At 49.7% G+C, this 22,453-nt stretch overlaps 1 protein-coding gene across 1 annotated transcript in view; it reads right to left on the bottom strand.

Moving 5' to 3' along the window:
• CDC5L (cell division cycle 5 like) overlaps positions 1-22,453 on the bottom strand; it is a 472,644-nt gene that overhangs the window by 114,287 nt on the left and 335,904 nt on the right. Inside the window, exons 11-12 of the mRNA XM_069605787.1 lie at positions 14,077-14,241; positions 13,700-13,780 (exon numbers count right to left, since the gene is read on the bottom strand). Coding sequence (XP_069461888.1) covers positions 13,700-13,780; positions 14,077-14,241 — 246 coding nt within the window. The remainder of the gene's footprint in view (positions 1-13,699; positions 13,781-14,076; positions 14,242-22,453) is intronic.

The raw sequence follows: 22,453 nt of genomic DNA, 5'->3' as shown, positions 1-22,453 counted from the left end.
CTTACTCACCTGGTAAAACTGAAGTTATCCTAAATGTAGTTATAGGGTGATAATGGTCCATGAATTTGTGTTCCACTATTCTGTAACATATCCTGGTAAGAGGGTTGGTTAACTATGTGATTTCTTAAGTGAGTATCACTGCATGACTGACAGGGTCTACTACCCTTGAATTACTGACTGTATTCAAAAGTATATGTACTCTGGTTTTACTCACCAAGAATAGGTGAGTGCATTCTGAATGTGTTATAGATTTACCTAACCTTGAACTGCCGACTGCTACTCTTAACAAGGAGTTGTATCCTTTAAGTATTCAGTTGGTTTTTAGAATTGTGTTTATATATAATGTGATAGTACCCATTTACCCAAGATTCACCGTGGCCTACTTTTATTTAAATAAACCCTTTATGTTTACAATACATAGTGTTTGTGTTTCTTTGGACCATATGTATGCTAGAATTTCTTTGTACCAAGCTACAGCACTCTCTCCCTCCGATAAGCCTGGCTGCTCAGTCTACGCTACCATATACTCAGGTGGTACAGCCTTATACTAAGAGTGGAGTTTTGTACTGTCTCAGTTGTATGGTTTTACTAAGCCCTTAGTTGCACTTCTGAAAAAACCTTCCTAACAGCGAGAGAGGATATCCTTGGCACAGATTTCTTCTGTCTCCTTGGTTGGTCTGCGATTTTGGCACCTTTTTATCAGCTCCAGCAAAGGACGGTTATCGCCCAGTCGATCTTAGATACTGTATTCCTGCACTCTGGTGGGGGGACTTGGATGAGTGGGATTGTGCCTCTGGAGGTCCAACTGGAGCTCAAAGTTCCTGGACAGATTTGGCCTTGCAAAGACTTTGCACTGCAAATGCGTGAGAAGTCTCCTGGTATTCGCGGTTTGAAACCCTGGAAGGTCACAGCACCTCGGGAGATGGATAGATTTGAAGTTAGTCTTTGGGCTGGTTGGTCCCACCAGCCAAAGGGAAGGAGTCTTCCTCTTCGGACCTCCTCCGTCGATAAGGAAACTGGGTCAGGAAAGCAGTGGTCGCTTCACGGTTACTGGAAGGGTCTGCAGGCGTCTCTGGTCCTCTTCAGCTTCAGATCTTCTGTTCCAGTGGTCGACTTGCCTTCCACCTACAAAACCATTGGGTGTCGCCACTTAGGCTCCAGTGTGTCTACAAAGTGGGGGGGAGGAGTTTAACACTCCCCTGCCCTCTTGTCTGCCTGAATGGAAGAGGTTTCCACTGGAGGGCTGGCTGTCCTGATTTGACAGCCACCCATCCCTTTCTGTAAACTGCTGAGAGAGATTGCAGAGGAGTGTCTGGTGAAACTGAATAAAAGGTGAGGTTCCTTAGGTGAAAGGCAAGTTGAACACTGGAAACTGAAGAAACCAAAGCTGAAGATGACCAGAGACGCCTGCAGACACTTTGCATCACTGCTGTCCTGACCCTATTTTCCATTCAACAGAGAAGCTCTGAAGAGGACGACTCTATCCCTTTGGCTGGTGAGACCAGCCAGCCCTGAGATGAACTGCAATTTGAGCCATCTCCCGATGTATTGTGTCTTTCCAGAGCTGAAGACAGCGAATACAAGGAGACCTCGGACCAATTTGCAGTGCAACATCTTTGAGAGGCCGAATCCGTCCAAGTCTTTGCTGAGCTCCAGAGTGCAGGACTCCGGAACCGAAGCAGATCGACCAGGGGAATACAGTCCTTTGTTGTTGCTCAGAAAAAGGTGCCAAAAAATGCAGACTGACCAGGGAGACTGAAGAAAACCATGCCAAGAGTCCACTCTTGAGACTGCTGCTGAGACACCCCATTCAGATTCCTTCCTTTCATCACCAGACCAAGGAATCGGGAGAACGAGCCCGTCGCTGCTGCACAGAGGAGAATCCTGCTACGAGCATTTCTTCTAACCTAAGGTACTGTGTGGTGAAAGGTAGAACTTACCTTGAACCGAGAAATCGCTCCAGAGTGACTTGAGTGCGTAAGAGGTGTCGACTCTACCTCTGACCTAAGCTGCCCGATTGCATCCCTTCAGGGATTCCTTTTGCAGGGTCCCCCTCATTGTGTTAATTCTACATATCTTTTTCTAAAGACAAAAAGTAACCCAAGGAGTTTTTGCCCTTCTGCTACTGCTTAAGACTTTGAATCCACTCCAACACTGACTTTTTCGTATAGTTAGAGATTGGACTTCGCGTACATTTGCCAGAAAAGTGTCTCTAGGACAGGGTTGTCCAACTCCAGGCCTCGAGGGCCTGAAGCATGTTGGATTTTCAGGATACCTGTCATTAATATTGATGAGATACATTTGCATACAATGATTCTAAAAAGGTATGCACATTTTTTTCTCATGAATATTAATGAGGGATTTCCAGAAAACCCATCTGGATTCTGGCCCTCGATCCCTGGAGTTAGACAATCCTGCTCTAGAACGTTAAACTCTGCTACTGTGCGACTAACCAACCTTTTTACATCCCAAAATACTTTATCTTATGTGGTTTTGCTAACAATTACTGTATATCTTGGTTTTAACGCGAGTGCGCAGTAGTACCGATAATACAGTAGAACTATTATTCGTGTCAAACTAACAATAGTACCGCAAGCAACTACCATTGAAGCAATTTGAAAAGTATTAAGAATTCCTGTGTGTGTTAAGTGATCCAAGTATTTATCTACATTCCTTGTTTAAATATAATAAATGTGTATATTTTAATATAACATTATCTGTGTAAGTGTTTCTTTGGACTATTGTACTTAATGGGTTCATTGTGTAAGGGCAGTTTTTTCTAAAGTCCAACTAAGGACTTAGTAAAACCATTCAACTGAGACAGTACAAGACTCCACTTTTAGTATAAGGCTGTACCACCTGAGTTCATAGTAGCATAGAAAGAGCAGACATGCTTATTTTAGGAGGGAGAGAAGGCTGTAGAATCAGTACAAATTAAATTATAATACAAACGGGGCAAAGAAACACTGAAAAACAATGTATTGTAAAAAATAAATGGTTTATTTCAAATAGGCCCAGGTAAATCTTGGGGGAAATGAGCACTATCACATTATACATAACCACAATTATAAAAACACAGCACTATACTGTAAGTTACACAGACCAAAGCATATAACCTAATTTGGAAAACCTAACAGGAGTTCTAGGGAAGTCAAACCAATAGTTACTTTTTAGATTACTTTCAGTAATACAGGGGCAATAGACAATAGCAGTTGTAACAGGACGCTCAAGAAATGACTTAGTAAACCAACTGGACAATATACATTTTGTGAATAGTGGCACACTTATTCTAAGAACAGTAAAACACCCAACTCTGATTCAGGATAACAGTTTGTCTAGGGGAGTTGGACCTTGGTACGTAATATTCAATTACAGTTGCTTTTCAGTTCACAGACTAAGGGAAGCAATAACCAACTTATTTTAGGTTACACAGTTATACTCAAGGTAAGTAAAATCTATACACTTTTTACAGGAGCCATCAGCAACTTAAAGGCAGGTATGGTATAAACCTAAGACTGTTTTTGGGTCTGTCTAAAACAGACCAGAGAAAGCAAAATCTATGAATGACCCAATGTTATTCTAGGTAGGTAAAAAAATGATACAGATTTATTCTGCACAGGCTAACAGCAAGTCAGGGGAAGCAAGACCCAGTTGGAGAACACTCATACCTTTATCCTAGCAGGAATAGTGAAGTGAAACCAACAGCATTACTTTTGGGAAGAGGCACAACCAAATCACAAATGAGTAATATAACCTTACGTCTACATTCTGTTAGAATGGCAAAACATTTCTAAGGTAAGTAAAACAGCCTTATACATACTTTTCCGAATGGCAGAACATTTCTAAGGTAAGTCATAACTTTTGTAACTGTTCACTCCCAGAGTTAGTTACCAACCAACTTCTTTTGCAAGTAAATAACTTATAAACACGTATTCTCACAGAAGACAACAGAATATCGGTGGTCGGATTCTCGTTGTTTGCAAGGTCCAGCACTCAAGATGACAGTAGACCGGACACTTGAAGGACATTTGCAGCAAGGATCACGGGAAGGCTCTAAGCAACGTTTTCCTCACGGCTGGATGTGGCTCTGTGGATTTGGTGCCTTTTTCAGGGGCACAGAAAAAAGACAGAATATCGCTGGTCGGATTCTCGTCCAGCATGCTGGTGAGAGGACTTTTTGTGGACTGGAATCATGCCTCTGGAGACCCAGCAGATTGCCCACGAAGTTTCAGTGAAATTCCAAAGAATGTGCACCGCACATTGGCTCGAGGTCCCAGGGTATTGGGGTATTGCGGCCCTGCCTGCAAGGTCACAGCACAGTGTGGGATGGCTCAAAATGCAGGTCTTCTTCAGTCTATTGGGTCTCACCAGGGTCTGGGCCGGGTTCATCGTTTTCGGAGTCCCCAAGTATATTGGAAGGAAGGGTCCGGTTACAGAGCAGGCTCTCTGGGCGCTGGAAATCGTTTCAACTGCAAATTCTTCATCATCCTCCTCGGTTTTGGTTCCAGTGGTTGACTACCTCTTCAGCTTCCAGGTTCGGACTTTTATGCAGGAACCCAGCCAATCAAACAGCGTTGCAACATTTAAACTGGGGGGGTTGACAATCCTTTCTGGACAGCCACCCTCCCAGTTTGAACCGGAATCTCACACTCAGGCTGGAAGACAAAGGGATGCAGAGTATTTGACTCCTCCCTCGCTTCCTGACTGCACAGACACTCTGGAGCCTGGGCGGGGAATCCACAAGGACTCTCGCCGAAGATACAACTCACACAAAGTAGTTTCCCTCCCTGGATGTCAGGGAAAGGAAGAAGAAAGGACAAGGAACACTAAAATGGTAAAAAATAAGATGGGGCCATTTTGTTAAAATTAGCACTTATGGTGCCTTAACCGGGGCTGTGTAAACAGCTGTATTGCTCGCCAAGAGTGCACGGACAGTTACTTATCACCAGTACATTTGCAGAGCAAATACTTTGAATGCAGGTAGACGAAGCAATGACTTGCACCCACACTTATACAGCTATTTATTCATAGTTAAACATACATAAGCAATAAGTGATAACACAGAAATAAATCACAGAAAAGATAGTAAGTTAGCAAGAATACATCACCATGGGCGTAACTGAATTCCTCATCTCGCCAGAAGCGGCTGAAAGACCCCGGTAACAGCCAGGCCGAGAGCACAACCCACAGGGATTTCGGAACAAGGCGTTCCCCCACCGACTGAGGTCTTTGTGCATTTCCCACCGGACCTTTCCAGAGCCCCGCATAATATGCCTTCCTCAAAAGGGGTGGCAATTTCTCGAACCTTCTGGTATTAGCGCTTGCGCGTTGATGAGTGACCATTGGTTGCCGGCCGGGTCAACCGACAGTAACCCCAAGGAGCAAAGCGCTTCTCTCTCCTACAGCACCACGGAAAACAATTCCATAACTCATCTTGAAACCTTGGCGCTGGCATAGCAAACCATAATAAACCTTATCGGGTACCAGCCGGCACCTGTGGATCCTAGCTTTCCCAGCGCTGTGTCCTTGGCTGAGGCATGCATACCAGTCTCAGCAACGAAAAAAGTTTTTCATCAAGTGCAGATTCCACTGAGGCATGGAATAAATATCCATTATGGCTCTGAGTGCCCCCAGAATGCACTGCGCACCAGCGCCATGTTTTAGCTCAAGCATCACAACAGCCCACGGTAAAGTTGCACCGAATTAATAAAAAGGTCCACTGCCACCAGCCTTTAAAGGTAAGATTGTCCTTGTAACGTAAATGTGAAAGGGGATATTCGGTATCTACCCAGCACTCCACTAAGGTGGGGGGTGTGCTGGTCTCCCCTAAAAAATGTAAAAAGGGATCCAAAGATCCTTTCTACCCTCGGGAACTGTAGTTCTTACACGGTTAACTAGAGAAAGTTAAAAGAGGACCCCCTAGGGCAACCCAGCAACAATAGGCACTTATTCCCAAAAAGTTGTCAGAGGATAATTTTTAAAAGACACTATGGAGAGTCTTAAAAATGACACCCATATAAAGAGTAAAAGATTGTGTAAGTTTGGGAAAAGGTTCTCACTCACTGAGGTATAAGTAAAAATAATTCACCAGTAAAAACAAAAGATTCTGGGGTTGACATGTCAGGAAGATGCATCATTACTATGAAAATCTTACCAAACACATTGTACATACCTACAGCTCACATCTTCCTAGGATCAGCCTGACTGCTCTACCACTCCAAGGTTCCTTGAGTAGTACAGACCTGTACTAAGCGTTGGGGCCTGTATTCCGAGCGATAGTTTTATGAAGTCTTACCTCAAAAGACTTTAGGAAAACCCCCGTAATAAGGGGGGATGCTAGGTATCCCCTTAGCACTCCACATAAGGAGGTGTGTGCTAACCTCCCACAAGTATACATTTTAGGAAGGATACATACAGGTTCATCACGAGTTTGGCGGTAACCCTTGAATGCGGCAATAACGATATTACTGCTGTATTTAAGGGTCTGTCAAATTACGGGCTTGGCGGATTTGCCCCCAGCTCACAGCTGGGAGTAAATCGGCCACAATTCCGGCGGTAATAGTGCCGAAAATCGCCGAAGGTAATAGCGCCAAACATTCCCCATTGGGCGCAATGGGGAATGGGAAATTCCCGACTGGGCCCAGTGGGCAATGGGTACTAACCATTCCGCCAAATCCGTGATCCAGCGCTAATAGCGCCGGGGGGGTTTGGAGGTAGGGCTAATAGCCCTGGCGGTAATACATACCGCCGGGTTTAGAGAGCAACTCGTGATGAGGTCCAAAGTATTCCTCTTTCCTTAAGAACAGTAGCTCTCATGAAATAAGAAAGACATACAAAAAGGAGAACCCAATAGGGTTCCCAGCCACACTGCAAAGGGTGCTGTGTGCTGCAACACTGTAATAGAGATGAATTTAAGAAATATGGATGCAAGCAGACTGCATAGGATAAGGTAAACAAAAAAAAACAGAGTTCCAAAGGCCAAAGCAAATAAGAATGAATGAGGGGGAAAAGGCTCGTCTCATTCAGGATAGAAAGAAAAAGGCCCAGAACTCCAGCAAAAAAGTGCTGGGGTCTTTAGGAGATGGGATTAAGCATAAAAGTGATACATCTCCCTAACAGCATGACTCATTTCCAAGAATTGCGATGGAATCCACCACCTTGTACAATATGCTAAAAGTTGGCAAATTCCATAGGAATCCAATGCATATCTGCCATCATCAGAATCAGATGCCGAGGATGTTGAGATGAATTTCTAAAATCTGGCCTGCTGACAGATTTTAGGAGGCCACACTAGTTCCAGGAACAGGGGAACTCGGGGGTTATCCAAAACCCAACCAAGGTAAAGGAACAAGTTACTTACCTGTAACCGTGTGTTCTCCAGCATGGGTCTAGCATGGATCGACATGCTCATGAATATTCCCGGTCAGGCTAAAAGGAAAAACAGTTTCACCTTCACGTATAAACTGTCTTTCTCCTATAAACCAACCACTGAGCTCTGGGTCATACTGCCCCCACCCAATGACTGCCCTCTACCTAAGCCCCTCCTCTGGCAGCCATCTTCAAATTTGGTAGCACGTAATGTGGCAGTAAGACCAAGAGAAGAGCCGCAGAGGGGTAGGGAGGGAGTGAGGGATCGCATGTGAATCCATGCCAGACCCATGCTGGAGAACAACAATTACAGGTAAGTAACTTGTTCCTTCTCCAGCATGGGGTCTGGCATGGATTCACATGCTCATGGATAAAGAATACATAGCAGTACACACATGCACAACCACGGGAGGTGGCAAAGGCTCAACATAAGCATCTCTTAAATACTCACCAGGCGCACCTTCAAACGAACAGGTTGCGCAGGACTGCTTGGCCGACTCTGGACTCCTCCCTGGAATCCCGGTCGACAGTAGAATTTCGTGAAGGTGTGCGTTGACCTCCATGTAGCCGGCATGCAGATGTCCAGCAGGGGCCACCAGACAGGAATGCCGCAGTTGCAGCGATTGCTCTGGTCAAATGGGCTCTTGGACGGCAAGGCAACGGCATGTTTGCCAACCGGTGACAATGGGTGAGGAAGGCGGTGAGCCACCTGGAAATGGAAGCCTTGGAGAGGGCCTTCCCATGGTTCACAGGGCCAAAGTTCATGAAAAGTTGAGACGTCTTCCGGAAACTCTTTGTGCGGTCCACATAGAACTTCAGCGCTCTAGCCACATCCAGCGAGTGCAAAGTGCTCTCAGCCGGCAACAAAGGTGTCGGGAAGAATACAGTTAACACCAACGGCTTGTTTAGATGAGTCTGACGGCACCTTGGGCATGAAAGAGGGGTGTGTCCGTAGCAATACCCTTGTCTTGTGGAATTTCAAGTAAGGTGGTTTACATGAGAGGGCCTGGATCTCTCCCACTCGTCGTGCGGAGGTGATCGACACAAGAAACGCTGTTTTCCACGACAAACATTTCAGCTGCGCCGAATGCATAGGCTCGAACGGAGGACCCATGAGCCTAGTCAGCACCATATTGAGTTCCCATGCCGGGGCTGGAGCCTTCACCGGCAGGAACAGACGGAACAATCCTTTGACAAACTCCTTAACCAGACGATGTGACCATAACAACGACCGTCCTGGAGATCTGGTGTAGCGGTAGAAAGCCGCCAGATGAACTTTGATGGAGGCATGCGCCAGTCCAGCGACAGCAGATATGGCAGCACCTCCGGAGCCGTGACTCGTAAAGGATCTACTGTGTACGGCACCACACGGAGAACCTGCTCCATTTATGCCCATAGCATTTAAGACTAGACTATGCCCTGGCCTTGGCAAGCACCTCCTTGCAGTCCGCTGGGAGATCGTAGCCCCCAAACTCTAACGCTGCAGGAGCCAGGCCTTCAGGTTCAGCGATCCTGGGTCGTGGTGCAGAATTGCGCCTCCTTCCCTGGTGAGAAGATCTGTGACCACTGGAATCTTGACTGGAGGGAACACTGACATGCTGGGAAGGTCTGGGTACCATATCTGCCTCGGCCACGCCGGTGCAACGAGGATCATCCTGCACGTTACCATTTTATTTGATTGTTGAGCTGAAGAAGCAACAGCAGCGGGGGCTAGAGGGGGAACGCATACAGAAACGGGCCATCCCAGGGGAATGAATGCGTCCCCCATGCACCCCGGCTGAGGAAACCCGCTGGCAAACCGCCGGCACTTTGTGTTTGTCGCCGTTGCAAACAGATCGATCTGGGGATTGCCCCATCTGCAGAACAGGTGATCCCTTGGTCCTGCCGAAGATCCCACTCGTGGCAAGAGCGCAGCTCCCTGCTGAGAGAGTCGGTGACTGTATTCTTCACTCCTGCCAGATGAAACGGGATGAGGAACATCCCCTGGGCTACGGCCCAGTGCCATAGGTACTAAGCCTCTAGCGAGAGCGCCGGGGATCTGGTGCCCCCCTGCTTCATGATGTAGAACATAATGGTGGTGTTGTCCGTGGAGACCCGTAACACCTTGCCCTTGAGGGACGGAAAGACTTGAGGGCCCAAAACACTGCTCGCAGCTCCAACAAGTTGATGTGCAACATCTCCTCCAGTAGCTACAGGCCTCTTTTATGAAGACTTCCGGTGTGAGCTCCCCATCCTTCCAGGGAGGCACCCTTCGTGACCGTCTCCTGATGAGGTGGGGTCTGGAAATCCGCAGATAGATGTGCGTGCACCATCGTATCGCTCGACAGAAATTCTCGTTGTGTGATCTTGTCCTCGAAGCTTCCCGACACTTGTATACAATGTGCGTCAAGGAACTCCTGTAGTGGACACATCCCTAGCATGCGCAGCCGAATGAGGTATATGCACAATGACATCATGCCGAGCAGAGACTTGATGGTCCTCACCCTTGCGATCTTCAGGGCCAACAGCCGTTGTACCTTGTCCAAGACGGCCGCTATCTCCTCCGACGGAGACACCAGGCACGATACTGTGTTGAGTCGGGATACCAGAAACAGCGCGTCCTGCGATGGAATCAAGCAGGACTTTGCATAGTTCACTGAGAACCCCAGCTCTGTCAGCAGGCGCACGGTCTTCGCCGTGTGGTCGACGGTGATCTCCTTCGAGCTGGCCCGAATGAGCCAGTCATCCAGATAAGGGTAGACGTGAATCCCCCATAGTCGCAGCAGCGCCGCCGCTGGCACCAGGCACTTGGTGAAGACCCTTGGCGCTGACTGCAATCCAAAGGGAAGAGCCTTGAATTGGTAGCCCTTCCCTTGCACCATGAAACAAAGGAACTTCCGCTGTCCTTTTTGAATGGGGATGTGGAATTATGCATCTTCTAAGTCCGACGACGGCAGGAAGTCCCCCTCTTCCAGCTGTCCGAGCACATGCTGAAAAGTAACCATCGAAATTTTTGGGACTTGATATATTTGTTCAGTCGACGAAGGTCGAGAATGGGCCTCCAGCCCCTGGTCGTCTTTACGAGGAAGTAACGAGAATACACTCCGAAGCCCCGGAGCCTCTTTGGGATGAGCTTGATCGTGCCTTTCGTCAGCATGGCCTGCACCTCAGCAGCAGCTGAGGTACGTGCTTTCCTGCCAGTCCACCAGTGGTATTCAGGGACACTTTCATTGAAATTCCAGGGCGTGTCAGTGAGCGAGAGCGTCCAGCCCCCATCCATCGGTGGAGATGGTCTTCCACATGCTGACGAAGTTCACCAGTCGGCCTCCTACCAGGGTGAACGGGTGGGGCGTAACGCCACGGCCGGTTCAATCCTGCTTGGATCTCAAAGGGTCGCCTTGGGGACCCTGGTGACGACCATGTCCTCCTCAGAAGGCCTTGAAACAGCCCCTCTTCTCCTGGGCCGATGAGCGGGAGGGTTGACGGTAAAACGAGACACCTCCACTGAAACCCTTGGAGGATCCATGGGATTTGCCGCCTGAGGTCCGAAAGGACGACCGTCGCTGCTGAAGCATGCCCAAGGCACAAGTCGTCTTTGTGTCTGTCTTGATGGCCTGAAAAGACTCATCCACGGCCTTCCCAAACAAATTGTCCCCGAAGGGCATGTCCAACACCCTCAAGTGAACTTCCCGCCGAAAATTGGTGGCTTTCAGCCAGCCCTGTCGACTAAGGCAAACGCTGTTGCCCATTTGGTGGAACCCCGTGTCGGCGATGTCCGTGCCCACCATGATGGCGTGGTCCGACACCACCTCGCCTTGCTGCAGGATCTCCAAAGCTTCCAACCCCTTTTCGTCAGGAAGTCCAGGAGGGGCGCGATCTTGAACCATAGCTCCCGGTCGTAGCGGGCCACAATGGCGAGAGCGTTGGCGGCCTTGATGGTCGTCACTGCCGATGAAATAACTTCTTCCTCTCACCGTCCAGGGGGCTGGAGGCCGCCGAAGAGGAGGAGCCCGAAGACGACTTCTTGGCTGCTGCCGAAATCACAGAGTCCGGTGATGGTTGGGTCCGCAAGCACTTGGGTGCAGAGTCCGGCACCCTGTACTACTTCTCGTAACGGTCCCTCTTCACCGGGGCTGTGGACGGGTTCTTCATGAGGGCCAACCCCTCATCCCAAATGTCATCCAGGAGTGGGACCGACAGGACGGTCTTCTTGGCCTCGTAGCGCTGGTATAGGAAACCTTTCTTCTTCTCCTCAGGGAGAAACTGGAAGAGCTCTGAAGCCCTGGAGATCATGGCGTGAAACTAGCTTATCTCGTCGGTAGGCGAAGATCTGGGAGGTGGAGACAGGTGGTCCCCAAATCCGCTGTCGTAGTCGTCCGTGCCTGTGGTCGCCGTGTCAGGATCAGTCTTATCCCTCGGGGGAGGGTGGGGACAGAGGTGTAGGGGGAGAGGGAGGCAAAGGGTGAACTTTCCTCTTCTTGGTAGGTGGGTCCTCCATCGGTCTCGGTGCCGCGGGAGTATGAAAAACAGAATGTCTGCCGAGATATCTCCAGATGGCCGCTGAGGCGGCTGTGGTGTTGGAGGCGATTGCAGAGCCAGTGACAGTGGTGTAGGCTGGTTGCCCAGGCCCCCAACACCCTGCTGTTCCTCGTAGGTCTCATCGTTGTCCTCATCCGAATCCTCGCCGTAGGGGCCTGTCCTCGACGCACCGCTCCTCCTGGATGGTCAGGAGGGCGGTAAACTCCTCCTCTGAGGAGATATTTGTGCCCTGGAGGACTATCGTGCCCCCCCCCCCTTCTCGGCCAGGGGTGAAGCCCTCGGGGAGATGATCGGCATCGTCTTCACGGGAGTCTTCTCAATGGGCAGGAAAGATGACTCCCTCCGAGTGGGCCGAACCTCTCGTCTCGGGGGTCGTCTCCACTGGGACCGTATCTGTGGCCTTCGCCAGGGACGCCACCACTCCCTCAATAGATGCCTTAGCCGGGTGAACCTGGGGCTTCAAGACCTTGGGCGCACCTGGGGCCTTCACCGTGGGAGGAGGGTCAACGCCTCGCTCCCCCTTGGCTTTCTCCGTCTACTCTACCGGGCCTTCTCCAGAAGCTTACCCAGGTAATCTAACTTCCTTTTCTTAGCCGAGCCGGCGCGTTGGCTCATGGTTGACTGCGTCTGCGATGCTGCGCCCGGCCTGGCTGCCGCAGAGCCCTACCGACGGCACTCCCGGTGCCTGCATACTCACGGTGCTTTGCCTTATGTCAGGCCCCTGTCACCAGCATGCCCTCAAAGGTCTTAGAAGTCCGCTCAGATTTTCTCTTGGGAGAAGTATGCTGCCGGGGCTCACCCGCCGCCAGGATGTTAGTCTGCAGCCACGCGGTGAGCCACTTGCGACGACCCTTCATGGTGCTTGGCATCATGTCTTTGCAGAACGCACAGGCCTCCTCCACGTGTGCGTTGTCCGAATGTAGGCAATAAAGGCACAGTGAGTACCCATCGTCCAGGAAGACGTTCTGCAGCCCGCATCCTTGGCAGATCCTAAACAGAGGCGTTGAGTCTCCTTTATCCTCGGCCATGTCCACGCGGTGTAGGCCTCCAAGAATCTTCTGGAATCCTCCAAAAAGTGAACTCGATGAAAAACACCCCTGAGGGGCGTAGAAAGTTCCAAAAACTGGTCCCCGTTAGTCGGTTGATGGATCGATGGAGCTTGAGGCTCGATTGACCGAAAAATAGAGAAAACTCTTAGAAAAATCACAAAACGCAATAAAAGCTTGGGAGCTATATTACGAGGACTCCCAACACTTGAAAGTGCGGTAAAAATCTAAAGATAGATGCCAGAGGAGGGGCTTAGGTAGAGGGCAGTCATTGGCTGGGGGCAGTATGACCCAGTGACTGGTTATTAGGAGAAAGACAATTCAGAAACGAAACTGATACTGATTTTTCTCTTTACCGAGGATTCCCAGCCTGACGACAGGGAATATTCATGAGCATGTGAATCCATGCCAGACGCCATGATGGAGAAATAAACTTCATCTGAATCGATCTCTTGTGCATCTCATTCATACCTAATGGTACACACTAGTCACAAATGTACTCTTGCACCACAAGTTTCAAGTGTCTCACAGAGCCATGATCTTTTTTCTCACACATCTGCTCTTGCTGGCAATTTCTCTGGCAAAAAACTAATAATCATTTTTGTCCCTCCCTGTTTTTCTTGCATTTCCATTCTTACACTGAAATGCACACTTTTGAAAGCTAGCAAACAGAATATTTATTTTATTTATTTGGTATGAACTGTACTTCACACTTGTCGAATACAGTATGGCCCAACCCATTTGTTTTGATAATATGAATTACTTACTTCGGATGGTCTTGGTAAACCTTTCTGAACAGCTCTGTGTCTCTGTTTCAACTCCTTTGCACGTTCTGCATCTCTAAGAGCCTAAAAAAAAAGTACAGGAAATGTCAATCGTTCAAGCCTAAACACGGCCACCATGTACATCGCCAAACCGATCACTTAACTCCAACAGCAAAAACGGCAGCTGAATTCTTTGTAAAGTTGTTTTCATAGCAGCATAAAAGCCTATTCTGATCATGAGGCAAAAGAAATCAAGCAAGCAAACAAGCAAAGTTGATTCCGAAAGCGTCCTAAACATGGATGGTGAAACTGAAGGCAATGCACTCTGCTGTGGTGCAGGATAAGGGTTACAGTATAACATGTTCAGGAGCAATCCCCACCTGTTTCCGACTATTAACATCAGCTGCATCTTCAATAAAGCCATCGTCCATGTCATGGTCTTCAAGTTCTCTCTCAGCATTTTCTGGCAAGACGATCTCAAAATCATTCTTGGGAGTAGGCAAGCCCATGAGTCCAAGCCGCAAGTGTTCACGAGACTCTCGCTCCTATTAAAATACAACATGCTCATTGTTATATAAAAAAAAAGTCACATCTAACAGGTGCATAAACTTCAGAACATACATACTGAAATATGCTGAACTGTAAAAATCAGACAAAGCCTGCAATTGAATAAAATTAGCAGTAAGAAGAACATAAATGACACTGGAGTACTAATATTGACATAAGTAATGTCGCAGGCAACAGAAATCTAAATGAAGATTAACAAACCACTGATCTGCTTCTCGCTTGTTCAGGTTTACAGCGCATTTCCATTTAATAGTAAAACAGACCGAGAATTAGCAGCCAAGTAAAGATTAATAGGCAGAGGGGAAACAAATAAATGAAAAATAAATTGGGAAAATTAATAATTCATGTGGTGTGGGCAGGGAGTACAGCCATTACTGCACTGCAGTAAAACCCACCACCCTTATTACCCAATTACCTTAAATCTACTTGTATCTAGCCTAACTATGTAACTGGTATTTCACTACACTGCCAAAGTTTAAATCCAAGTGGTTTTCATTAGACTGTTGATTATATGCAAGTTTCAAATCTAGGTGCATTTTTCCACTGCTGTGTCTCAAATCTAGGTGGTTTATTTCCACTGCTGTGTTTTAGGACTGTTTTTCTAAAGCCCACCAGGGGCTTTATAAAACGATACCTTAGGCAATACAATAAACTCCAACTCAGCATAGACCTGTACCCCCTGAGATAATGGAAGCAATGACAGAGCAGCCAGGCTTTTTTTTAGGAGGGCGAGAGGGCTGTAGATGGTTACAAAGAAATTGTAGCATACGCATGGTCCAAAGAGAAACTGACGTATTGTTAAAATATATATATATACATATATATATATATATATATACACATACACACACATATATACATACACACACACACACACACACACAAATACACACAAACAATTCTTTAGAAGAACAAGTTACTTTCTTACCTGGTAACGTTCTTTCGATGGGCTGGTCCGACGATGTATTCCATATCTAGGACAGGTAATGTCCACAGCTGTGCTGCTTTGTAAAGTCTTCGGCGTCTGCGTCCTGCATCGATGACGTCGATGCGCCGTCCCCGAGGACCTCCTCCGACGGCACCTGATGTGATAAGTAGGACGCACAACGCCCATAGCCTCAGTTGGAATTTTTTCCCCCAGAACGTGTGACACCAGTTTTCTGCCAGTCAGACACACAAGGCCTTGCGGAACACAAGCTGCAATTACAAAAGATATTCTGCAGCAGGGAAGGTAGGGAGGGAGTGATATGGTATGCGTCGTCGGACCATCCCATCGAAAGAACGTTACCAGGTAAGAAAGCAACTTGTTCTTCGAGGGGATTGGGTCCTCCGACGTATTCCATATCTATGACAGACTCCCAAAGCAGTACCAAGCAAGGAGGTGGGAAAATAATTTAGAACACAAATTTAGCATGCCCAATCAAATTGCGGAATGAAGGACTGCCTTGCCAAAGGCCAGATCCTACCCTCGGATGGGATCGAGGGATTAGAGCCGTACAAAAGTATGTACTGAAGCCTAGGTGGCTGCATCACAGATGTGACGAATAGGGACACCCCTCTGCAGGGCATTAGACGCAGCCACTCCCCTGATAGAATGGGCCCGCAAGCCAGCCGGAGGGTCCTTACCCGCCAAGCGGTAACACTCGGAGATGGCTAAAAATAGTCCAAGACAGTCTGTTTCGTCACAGCTTGTCCCAAATGCTTTCCAGCGTAACCAATGAAAAGTTGATCGTCCACTCTGACCCGGGACATGCGCGAAATATAAAAGCTCAACGCTCTTCTAGGATCAAGCCTATGGAGCCTCTCCTCTTCCTTACCAGGATGTGGAGGAGGATAGAATGCTGGAAGAACAACCTTCTGGCACAAATGAAATTCTGAAACCACCTTCACAAGAAAAGAAGGACGAACTCCAAGGAAACCCTGTCCTTATGAAACAAAGTGAAGGGTGGCTTAACTGAAAGTGCCTGTAACTCACTCACTCTGCGAGCGGAAGTAACCGCAACCAAAAACACAGTTTTCAGAGTTAACAGTCTCAAAGGGCAAGAATGCAAAGGCTCAAACGGAGCACCCATAAGAAACTTAAGAACAAGGTTCAAATCCCAACCGGGCACCAGAAAAGGTGACGGAGGGAACACATTAGTGAGCCCTTTCAAAAACTGAGAAATTAAAGGAATCTTAAAATAGGAACATTCTTCAGACGAGCGCTTCCAGGTAACCTTTAATGGTCCCCACTTGCAAGCCCCTGTGGGCCAAGGAAAGCAAAAGACAGAACCATGGGAATATAACATTCAAAAGGATCCACATTCTTAACTCTGCACCAGTCGCAGAACTTTCTCCAACGGCAATGGTACAGAGACTTTGTTGCCGGCCGCCTGGCCGAGAGCAACACCTCCATCACGTCTTCAGGGAGGTCCCAATCCTTATACCTCAACCTTTCAGAAGCCAAGTGTGAAGGTTGAGGGATCTGACCTCTGGATGGAGAACCTGACCCCCCCCCCCTCCCGTGAGAGCAGATCGTCTCGGTAGGGAAGATGATGTGGAGGGCAGATGGACAAGTCGAGAAGGTCCGGGTACCACGTCCTCCGGGCCCACGCCGGAGCAATGAGGATAATCCGGGAACCTCCAAATGACCACTCCACCACGAACGCGTCTCCTAATGCTCCTTTTGGAGGAAATTCCCGCGAGCAGAACCTTTCGTGCTTCCGGTTGACACTGGAGGCGAATAGATCCACTTGAGGGGTCCCCCAAAGGGCGAAGATCTCCAGGAGAATCTCCTGAGCCAGCTCCCACTCGTGAGAGATCGTGCTCTGCCTGCTCAGAGCGTCCGCCGTCTCGTTGTCGTCTCCGGCCAGATGAAAAGCCGAGATCGAAACTTCATGCTGGATGGCCCAGAACTCGAGCTGCATCGCCTCCCTGCACAGAGGAAGTGATCCTGCTCCCCCATTTTTGTTGAGGTAGTGCATGGCCACCGTGTTGTCCGTTAGAATCAGGACACTTTCCTCGCACAGTCAGCAGAAAAGCCTTCAGGGCAAGCCTGACGGCCCTCAGCTCCAACAGATTGATATGGAGTCTGGACTCTGACGGAGACCAACGACTGCTGACTCAACTGGTTGGCATGAGCTCCCCATCCCGTGAGGGATGGGCCCGTCACAATCGTCACCTCCGGCCAGGGCAGCCAAAATGGGGGCCCCCTTCATCAGATTGCCTCCGACGGCCCACCACAGAAGGTCCCAGGCGACCGAGGGCGGCACCTGAACAGGGTCCGGCAGCCTGCCGGAGGACTGAGACCACTGGAACTTGAGTGCCCACTGCAAAGATCTCATCCGCAGACGAGCCTCTGGCACCAGAAGAACGCAGGATGCCATGAGGCAGAGCAGTCTCAAGAACTCGGACGGTGGGAGATTCTGGGCAAGTTGAAACTTGTGCACCATCTGCTGAATGTGAAGAGCCCTCACCTGGGGAGGAAAACACAGCCCCAGGGATGTGTCGAGCACTGCTCCGATGTACTGGAGCCGCTGCGTTGGTGTCAAATGGGACTTCTTTAAATTGAGGGAGAAGCCCAGCTTGTGAAGGGAGTGGCAGGTGACGAACAGATGATCCAGGACTTGCTCGGGAGAGCTCCCCCTGATCAACCAATCGTCCAGGTAGGGGTAGACGTGAATCTCCCTTTCTTGAGATGCGCTGCCACCACCACCATGAGCTTGGTGAAAACCCTCGGGCGGAGGTCAATCCGAACGGCAGGACCCGAAACTGAAAGTACGAGTCGCCAACCGCGAACCTCAGGTACTTCTTATGCTTGGGATGGATCGGCACATGGAAGTAAGCGTCCTTGAGGTCGAGAGACACCAACCAGTCCTGAAGTTGAAGGGCCTGGAGGACTTGAGAGAAAGTAACCATCTTGAACTTGTCCTTCCTGAGGAGTTTGTTCAAACCGCGCAAGTCCATGATGGGTCTCAATCTCCCGTCTTTCTTCGAAAGAAGAAAAATGAGGGGAATACCATCCCTTGTTCCTCTCCGCTACAGGCACCAGTTGTATGGCACCTTTCTCCAGCAGGGCTTGAATTTCCTGCGCAAGGAATGGATCCGGACTCTTCAAAGAGAGGTTCCCAGGTGGATTGTCGCGAGGCCTCTGCCGAAAGGGAAGACGGTTATCTCCAGAACCCACACATCTGAAGTAATGGCTCGCCACTCTACAAGATGCTGCGCCAGCCTTCCCCCAACCAGCGAACCATGGGACCTGGCCTCATGACAGTGGTAGCGGCTGCGGCGTTGCCTGAGGGCAAAGAGGCAACTGCCCGAGTGGCCTGGGCACCTCGAGTACCCTTGTTTCCACCTCTGGCACTTTTACGGTGGCATCTGACTGCTAGCTCCTCTCGCTTTACTGAAGCACGAGTAATAGCGAAAGGAACCTCCCCTCCATTGCGGTCCCCTAGGACGAAAAGGCGGAGGTTGTCTAACTGCAGCGCCCAACGACTTGGCTGCAGCTTTGGAGGTCTGCAACCTCTCAAGGGGCTCGTCAGCCTTGCTGCCAAAAAGATGTTCACCGTCAAAGGGCATGTTGATGAGCCGGGACTGCACATGAGGAGCGAACCCAGACTTCCGCAACCACGTAAACCTGTGTATTACGGTGCTCGCTGCCATGGACCGGCTGACACAATCTGCCATGTCCAAACCCGACTGAACGGCCTCAACACATGGCATCCTTGCCATCCTGAACCATAGCAAGGAAACCATCCCGTTCGTCCCCTTCGGGAATATGTTCAGCCGCTAATGCAACACAGTTCCACAGAGTGTGTGTGAAACGAGACAAGGCACGTATGGAGTTGGCCGCCTGAAGCGCCATACCCCCTGAAGAAAACACTTTCTTCGCCCAGCCGTCAAAACGTTTGTCGTCCCTATCCAGAGGGATGGTAGGATATGACGCCTGCTTTGCTGGGGCCGTAGCCGCCTGCACCACCAAACTCTCCGGAATGGGGTGCCTGGACAAGTAGCAGGGGTCGCTACTGGCTGGACGGTATTTTCGCAAAAAAAAAGACTTGCCCACTGCCGGGAGACTCTCCGGAGCAGTCCAAGCCGCCGCCACCCTTCTCTGCAGAGCCATATGAAATGGCAATACCGGGTCCGTGGGGGGACCAAGATCAAGGATGTCTGAGATCATCCTGAACGAACTCCCCTGGGGGAGCCGACCAACCCAAGTACTCGGTGACCCGAGACATAAGGCGCCGATATAAAGAATCGGCATGAGTGCCAGGCTCCGGCCTACAAAACTCCACCTCCGGAGAGGTGTCCAGTCCACTGGCATCATGCAGTGACTGCCTCAGGTCATCAAACTGGCGATGGCCCGAAATAAGCTCATCTGGTACCGTAACCGGAACCAAGCCTTCATCAGAGCCTTCATCACCCTCTGAAATGTACTCCAGGCGGTGAGAGGAAGACATCTGGGGACCAAAGCTGTGCCTGACCTTAACCAGAGCCTTTCTAGGGGCTAACCCCGTGCCACGGGGCCCCTCCGACACCACTGCCTCAAAAGGCGTCGAGGGCGTCGAACGAGTCGGCGCCAAGAGAATCGGCGTCGAGCGAATCGACGTCAGCTGCACCGCCGCCAGCATCGAGGGCGTCGACACAGGCCGCGAAGCTGGAGCTCCGAGCGTGTCTCTCGACGACCTAGGTGCCGACAGCGTCGATGACCCCCTCGGAGGCGGAGCCTCAAGAGAAATCGACCTCGGCGCCACAGGCGTCGACATCTTCTTCGAAGACGGCACAGGATCACGCTGTCTCTAGCGCGTCGAGGACCGGGACCTGGAAAGGGCATGGCGAGAACGGCTACTCTTGTCCGAGCGGGACCTCTCCCACGAGCCGTGCCGACCACCCGAGCCCAAAGGCGTAGGAGCGGTGTCTCTCGACCGGTGCCGACTGACCCCACTCGGAGGCGCGGACGGAGCGGTGCCCTGCGATTAAAGAATCGCTTGCATCTGCTTCCCGAAGGAAGCCCATTCCTCCGGTGTCGCTTGCATGGTGGGCTAAGCAATCCGCCGACGGGCGGAGTCCTCAGAAGAGGACGGGGAAGGCGACCGATGCCGGCGCTTCCGGGAATGCCTCGAAGAGACGGAGGAGTGGTGAGACCGACTCCTGGAAGGAGACCCACTGGACTTCCGACGATGACGTGGAGAGTCGCCTCTCGAGTCATCTGTCGAAAGCCCCGTAGACCTCGACTTCCGGGGCTTAGACACCCAACCTACCGACAGCTTCTTCTTGCGTTCCCACAAGGCCTTGGCCGTGAGCGACTGGCAGTCGACACAGTCGTCCGTATCGTAGGCCTCCCTGAGGCACCAGAGGCAGGCGTTGTGCGAGTCCGTGACCGACATCAAGGACCCACAGTCCCCGCATTTCTTGAAGCTTGGATGCGCGGTTGAAGACGAAGTAGACATCACCACGAGCAGGTCTTCACAAAAAACGAACAGGTTCAACGAACCGAGAAGAAAACAGCAAACTCCAAAGTGTCAAGACGTGCCAAGATCCACAAAGCGAACACGTTCGCGTAAAAAACGGAACTGAGGCTATGGGCGTCGTGCGTCCTAGTTATCACATCGGGTGACGTTGGCCGTCAGAGGAGGTCCTCGGGGACGGCGCATCGACGCAGGACGCAGACGCCGAAGATTTTCCGAAGCAGCACAGCTGTGGACATTACCTGTCATAGATATGGAATGCGTCGGAGGACCCAATCCCCTCGAAAGGTAAATACTATTATCATCATCATCCATAAACACATTTGGAATAGCTGTAGGCAGTTCAAGGTGAGTAAAACCCTGTGTTATACATTTAGAATGGCAGAATGCTATTCATGGGGAATAAAATGGCATTAGTTAGACTTTTAGAAGGACACAATGTAATTCCAAGGAAAGTAGACCCTAATGGTAATAACCTACAGTGTAATTAAGTGTACGCCTCCCCGAGCTACGAGAGACCATCGTGCACCAGCTGATCTTTGCCAAAGCTCCCTGGTAGCCGGATCTACGAAAGGCTGCCGACCGGAGAAGGGGACCGCACAGGAGAACGAAGAGAAGCACCGGACGACAACCAAAGCCGCAGTGCTCCCTTTGCCTAAGATTATTTGATCCAAAGACTCCCTTGTTCATCACAGTCGGCTGCTTTCATCCTGCCGGAGAAAGTCAAGGTTGTCGACGACCAAGGAGAATCCGCCGGTAGGTTTCCCCGCAACCTGAAGAACACAGACGCTGGACGACTCGACACCCTTGCTGGGCCAAAGTTCTTCAGTAACTCTTTGTGGATACGAACACTCATCGTCGAGGTGCCCTGCACGCCTCAGCTTGCAGGACGTTTTCGACCGATTGTCAACGAGCACCACAAGAACTGAAGCTGCTGCAGCAACAACAGTGTTCACCCTTTTCTTCACCGAATCTCGACGACCCGCAGCTGCTGCCTGAAAGGGAGTGCATTCAAGTAGGGCCTGTCGACGACTCATTGAAGAACTCTACGAAACCAGGTACTTTGGGCAGTACAACTTTGATAGGAGATAAGACTCAAATAGACAATGTATGGACTGGGCTTGTAGTGCATCTTCATTTACAGCTTGCCCAGGTAGGGGAATCCTCATACAGAACTGTGCCTAGTGGTAGGGGCCCAGCATTGTGTCTAACCAACTTTTCTTCCTAAGTCTATGGTTGATATCGTTTTGCTGTGTTGATTCATATGCTATTAGAACTGAGTACAGTTGATGCATTTTAATGGAATCAGAGTAATCGTGGTACCCACTAGAACTGTATATATTTACCATTTTAGAATCGTCAGAGCACAAAGTGTATTATCGCGATTGTGTATATAACCTTGAACCTTATTTATATAAAGACTGTTTTAACTAACAGTGTGTGGACATTCCTTTGTGGGTGCTTGGGGACTACACTGTACTTAAAAACCAGCCTGCATCACTTCCTGAGAAGCTAGCCCTTGATTGCTCGACTATGTTACCAACAATAGAGAATCTTGGTTGGGGTCCTCTGCCATAAAGAGAGCAGGAGTACAGACACCCCCCTCGGTTCCTTTACAATCGCTTGCAGCGATTTCAACACAAAAGGCTCCCATGGCGGTACTGCATTTTTAACAAAGTATTACATATGGATTTAGATAACATACACTTTCAGGGTATCATCATCCAGTGTTAGGGGAGTTTTC

The sequence above is a fragment of the Ambystoma mexicanum genome, chromosome 4p (assembly GCF_040938575.1).
Source record: "Ambystoma mexicanum isolate Mex_15411 chromosome 4p, UKY_AmexF1_1, whole genome shotgun sequence".
NCBI lineage: Eukaryota > Metazoa > Chordata > Amphibia > Caudata > Ambystomatidae > Ambystoma > Ambystoma mexicanum.
Note: the sequence above shows the minus strand (reverse complement) of the source record. Positions and strands in the feature narration are given on the sequence as shown.